Source organism: Erythrolamprus reginae, chromosome 3 (assembly GCF_031021105.1).
Source record: "Erythrolamprus reginae isolate rEryReg1 chromosome 3, rEryReg1.hap1, whole genome shotgun sequence".
Classification (NCBI taxonomy): domain Eukaryota; kingdom Metazoa; phylum Chordata; class Lepidosauria; order Squamata; family Dipsadidae; genus Erythrolamprus; species Erythrolamprus reginae.
Window position 1 is genome coordinate 197,211,374 of NC_091952.1, and position 6,000 is coordinate 197,217,373.

Genomic DNA, 6,000 nt, shown 5'->3' on the forward strand with positions numbered 1-6,000 from the left:
TCCAATTAATAATAATAATAATAATAATAATAATAATAATAATAATAATAATAATAATAATAATAATTGAAGGGCACTCAGTTAGAGAAGGCTGGCCTAAAAGAGATATTTGGAAGCAACTTTCACAATGTACAGCTATTAGTTTGGTTGAGCAAAGTTTAGCCCCTTGATTTCAAACTGTCTATAGGTAAATGTGTGTCAGCTCTTTAACACACATACCGTATTTTTCGCTCCATAAGACGCAGTTTTTTTCCTCCCAAAGTAGGAAGAAAAATCAGCCCCGTCTTATGGAGCGAAGATGCAGGCAGGGAGGGGGGGGGAGGCTGCGAACTCGGAAGCGCCATCCCGCCGGCTGGCTGGCTAGCTGCTGCCTGGCCCCCTCCCTCCCGGAGGAGGGTCTCCCTCCGCACCACCAGCGGCGCTCCCCCCGCCAGCCAGCCAGCCAAGCCCCGCGCCTGCCAGAACCGGCTCCTCGCTCTCCCCCCGCCGCCCGCCGCATTTGCAGGAGGTGGGGAGGGTCGGGCGGCCCGCCAAGGCCAGGAGGGACGCCGCTGCCCCCCCCTTCCCTCTCTCCGCCCGCCGCTGCACCTCCTTGATGGGCAAAGGTTTTCCTCAGCGGAGGTCTTCAATGTCGGGGGCGCACGGGCGGTTGCGCGCGCTCCCTATCTCCCTGCTAGCCCACTCGGAATATTCAAAATAAGAAAAGCCTTTGCCGGCTTTTCTTATTTCCGAGTGGGCTAGCAGGGAGATAGGGAGCGCGCGCAACCGCCCGAGCGCCCCCGACATTGAATATCACCTTCGCCGGCCCCGCCTCTCCTGCAACCCCCTTGCTGGGAGCCCGGGACGAAAGGGCTCTCGGCAAAGGTGAGGCGGGCAGGGCGTGCGCGCGTCACCGCTGAGAAGAACGGAGAGAGAACGAGAGTGAGTGAGAGCAACAGACAGCAAGATAGAGAGAAAGTGAGAAAGAGAGAGTGAAAGAAAGGGGGGAGAGAAAGAGATAGCAAGAGAGAGAGAACAAGAGAAAGAAAGAGCGTGAGAAAGAAAAAAGAGAGAAAGAGTGAGAGAGAGAAAGCAAAAGAGACAGAAAGAAAACAAGAGAGAGAAAGTGAGATGAAGAGAGAGAAAGAGGGGGAGAGAGAGAGAAAGAGAGAGGGGGAGAGAGAAAGAGAGGGAGAGGGAGAGAGAGGGAAAGGGGGGAGAGGGGGGAGAGAAAGAGAGAGGGAGAGGGGGGAGAGATAGCAAGAGAGGGAGAGAGAGAAAGAGAGAGGGAAAGGGGGAGAGAGGGGGGAGAGAAAGAGAGAGGGAGGGAGAGAGAGGAGATAAAGGAAGAGGAGAGAGAGAAAGGAAGAGAAAGAAAGAAAGAGGGATAGAAAGAGAGAGAGAGAGAGAGAGATGCACAGTGAGCCTTTCTTTGAAGTTGCCTTTCTTTCTTTCTTTCTTCCTCTCTTTCTTTCTTTTTCTCTCTTGCTCTCTTGCTCTTTCATTCTTTTTTCTTTCTCTTTCTTTCTTTCTTTCTCTTTCTTTCTCTCCTTCCTTCCCTCCTTCCATTTCTTTCATTCCCCCTCTCTATTTTTATTTCTCTTTCATTTTCTTTCTTTCTCTCTTTCTTGCTTTCTTTCTTGCTCTTTTTCTTTCTCTCTTTTACCTTCCCTTCCTCTATTTCTTCTTTTCTTTCTCCTTCCTACCTTCTTCCCTCCCTCCCTCCCTTCAGTCCTTCCTCTCTTACTCTCCCCTTTCATAAGTTTCCTTGCTTCCTTCCTCTGTTCCTGTCCCTTCCCCCTTTCTTTCTTTCCTTCCTTCCTTCCTTCCTTTCCTCCCTCCATTTCTTGCTTTCCTTTTCCTTCCTCCCTTCTTTCCTCCCTCACTCCCTTCTTTCACTCCTTCCTCTCTTCCTCTCCCCTTTTTGGCTCAAAATATTTTTTTTCTATTTTCCTCCTCTAAAATCTAGGTGTGTCTTATCAGCAGGTGCGTCTTATAGAGCGAAAAATACGGCATATCCTTTTCTAGGATTGTACTGTCATTCTGCAGGGCAGTCACACAATCCTGAGAAAGGCAAAATTGACTTCAGGCATTTCCAACAGGTGCTGTCTAATAGCTTAAGCAGGCACTTGAAAGTCCTCTTCCCTTTGAATGAAAGTGTTTCTCCCACCATATGAGTTGAGATATTGGCTTTGGGCCAAGCAAATGCATTATAAGACTAAGTCTACAGAGCTAATTAACAGCCTTTACTTTGCCTTTAAAAAAAAACCAACCCAGGTGACATGACAAAATTTTAAATGTACCTTTTGCAGATTAATTACAGAATAACCTAGCTGGCTAAATGGTCAGTTAACTGGTCACAAGGGCTGACTGAAATTATACCATAAAATTAAACTTTTAAAATGAAATTTAAAATCTATGTTGGTAATGACAAAGAAAGTTTTGCTGGGGTTTGAATTTTATATATGATGTTGACACCAGAATTGGAATGTAACCAATGTCTGTCTGCTTAAGAATTCTTTTGAAGGAAACTATTCAGTATTCAGTTCAGTTGGAAGACAAAACTAAGCTCATTTAAATTACATGTAGTTATTCTTTTCAGAATCAAAATAACTTGGCTTACATAAATCAAGTTTATTTTTCCACAGCACTGGTCTTTATAGATTATCTTTCCTCAGGAAATTATGCTAGATGAAGACTCAAAATATGAATGGCTGCCATTCTATCTGATGTTTACTTCCCATTTGGCTATAATTTTTAAAAGAAATTTAATTAATTTTTGCATCATTCTCTCCACAATATTTCCATAAATACCAGTTTATAAGATTGGCTGGCCAAAAGCATTAAGAAACAAAAAAAATTCTTCAATTTTCCTATCAAGAAATCAGTTGTTCAAATGGAGCATTTTCTTTTTTTTGAATGGGATAGTTATATGCAAACCCTGAGCTGTGGTAGTTTGTTGAACGCATTTGGAAATATTTGTATTGTTTTACAAATGAGTAAATCACTTGATCTTAACTGATCCAAAAATAAGTCAACAGTGTAAATATAGTGACTGAGTAGACTTAGTACATGCATTTTACGGTCTAATTCTAAAATTGTGAAACTTATGATTTTGTTGAATTTCTATTTTAGAAAAACATATCATTACACCATATGAAAACATTAACGTCTACGTACTGACTGATTATTTGTAGGTAGTGGGAGAAGGAAAAGTTTTTAGATTTCTATCCTCATCATATTTTTCACAAATACTGTACATTCAGTAGTTACAATGTGAAAATCTTTGAGGGATGGAGCTAAAAGGAATGCTGCATGAAACGCATTCTGTCCCCACTGCGTCACAGTTTTTCAGTAGTTATTCAGGAAAGGGCAATACTCTTTTCTACTTAGTTGGAATTGTCCAATTGAGGAAGCATTGCCATCAATCAGATCAGCTGCTTGTTCTTAGTCAAACTTCTGCATTCATTACAGCAGCCCCGAACTAGAACAATAAAGAAATAGAGAGGCAGAAACAAACAATAATGTCAAGATGTAAAGATGGAAAGTTGGCGTTTTAGGTCCCTTCAAAGCATTCAACCAGTGGAATAACCTACCAGCGGACGTTGTGAACTCTAATACTCTGGACATTTTAAAGAGGAAATTGGACTGCCATTTGGCTGGGATGCTATAGGGTTCTTGCTTAGGCAGGGGGTTGGACTTGATGACCCGCATGGTCGCTTCCAACTCTAACAATAAATAAATAAATAAATAAATAATAAAATTATTTTAAGGCTATTTCTAAAGACCAAGCATATATTAAGACCGAGCATATATTAAGAATATCCATATATTATTCAAAATACTCTGCTTAATTTTAATACTTAAGGACTATATCTGTTAGAATTTGTATCGTGAATTCTAATGGAACGGAATGGAAGTTTAAAAAGTGGTATCTAAAAACCAACTGCTTAAAAGGAAATAAAAAATATGATTGTTGACTTTTGGAAAGGATCTTGCTGAATACCATTGGAAATAGAATGCTGGAACAAATGGGAAAATGTTGGAATACTTTTGAAAAAAATTATCTTTAGGTCTATTGCAAGTTACATAAATTTTATTCTATAAAAGCACAATTTAAAGGGAAGCTATAACTTAAATGTAAGGATTTTGATCATGTTCACAAAATAGCATCAATTCATGATGGCTATTATTAATTGGCTATTAATTGCTAGACTACAAAATATAATGATCAATTTTCTTTCTTTGCAGTGAATCATATGAAAGTTACTCCCATGGATATAGCTACAGCCTCTCTACTGAACGTTTTCAATGGAAATGAATGTGGAGCGGAAGGATCCTGGCAAGTCGGGGTGCAGCAAGATGTGACTCACACAAATGGATGTATTGCTTTGGGAATCCGTCTGCCTCACACAGAATACGAGATCTTCAAAATGGAGCAGGATGCCAGGGGGAGATACTTGCTGTATAATGGCCAGAGGCCTAGTGATGGCTCCAGCCCAGACAGACCAGAAAAAAGAGCAACTTCCTACCAAATGCCCTTAATCCAGTGTACATCATCAGCCCCAAGAATAGAAGGAACATTAGAAGAAAAAATTCTAGGATGGAATAATAATGGAGCATCAGCAAGCAATTCTTGTGCATTTGCGCTAGCCACAATAGTGGCTATTTATACTGTGCCTCACTTGAACCTTCTCAGCTAGAAGAACATTTTGAAATTTATCAGATCAGGGCAATACAGGAATTGGGTTCATGAGAATGTCAAAGGGCATTTTTAAAACAAGAATAATTATTTTCTTGATGCACTTGAATGCCTAAGAACTTTTGTTATTTTCTCATGCTTTCCTGTATCGAATCATGAACAGCACTCATTTCTTTGAGCTTCATCCAGTCTGATCTACGGTTTGACATGACTGCACAATAGTAATTGCACTTTAAGACTGCAGTTTCTTTATTTCCTATTAAAAACTCTGTTACAACTAACATATTCTGCAACCTTTCTTCCATCAGCTCTGCTGTTGCAGTCCATTGAATTAAAAATATTTTTTCACTGAATTTATCATACTTTTATAGTGCCAATACTAGAAAACTGCATCTTAAGCTACAATGTACATATGTATATACAAAAAATTCAAACCATGGATGTATCTAAATATACTTTTATAGATTTTACACATTAAATGCTTAGAATAAAACAACTGAATGACAAATATAAAATCATCAAAAATTGAAAATGTATAAAGATTTTGTGAAATTAAATTCAATGATGCAGAATAACACATGACAAGTTTTATATTGTTGTTCAATAGATGATAATTTAATGATTGTCTGATTTCAAATAACTTGTAATTAAAATTGTAAAGTAAAATGGGGGAGGAAAGATTACAAGACTTCTCAGTTAACAGCCAAAGTATTTTTAAAATATATTTTCATGAAAGAAATGTTGTCATATTCATTGCAGGTAAATTGATCTCATTTTATTAAAGTGGGAAATTAATTAACACATGGCTAAATTCTAAATATCATTCTTTACAAGGAAACTTTTAAAACTAAGAACATGTAGCAATTTGTTAAAAACAGATTTATTAACTTAAATGAAATCGCAAACTTGTGTTGGTTGAGCAAAGTAAAGGCATTATAGATGAAGTGTAAACTCCATCTTTATTAATAATGGGAAAAAGTACGCCACAAATATGTATTATTCTTTTTCTTTACCAAATATGACACGTCCAGAAAACACAGTACAGAGGTACCTCTACTTACGAACTTAATTTGTTCCGTGACCAGCATCTTAAGTAGAAAAGTTTATAAGAAGAAGCTATTTTTCCTATAGGAATCAATGTAAAAGCAAATAATGTGTGTGATTGGGGAAACCACAGAGAGGGTAGAGGCCCTGTTTACTCCCAGGAGATTCCTAGAGACGCCCCACGGAGGCTTCTCCCCACCTTTACCGGCCCTGTTTCCTCCTAGGAGATTTCTAGAGGCCCCACAGAGGCTTCTCCCCACCATTACTGGCCTTGT

At 39.3% G+C, this 6,000-nt stretch overlaps 1 protein-coding gene across 1 annotated transcript in view; it reads left to right on the forward strand.

Annotated features, from left to right (window-relative positions):
- Window positions 1-5,410, forward strand: part of APCDD1 (APC down-regulated 1) — a 30,262-nt gene extending 24,852 nt beyond the window's left edge. Inside the window, exon 5 of the mRNA XM_070747522.1 lies at window positions 4,231-5,410. Within this exon, the coding sequence (XP_070603623.1) occupies window positions 4,231-4,682 (452 nt within the window). The 3' untranslated portion in view covers window positions 4,683-5,410. The remainder of the gene's footprint in view (window positions 1-4,230) is intronic.
- Window positions 5,411-6,000: the final 590 nt, after the last annotated feature.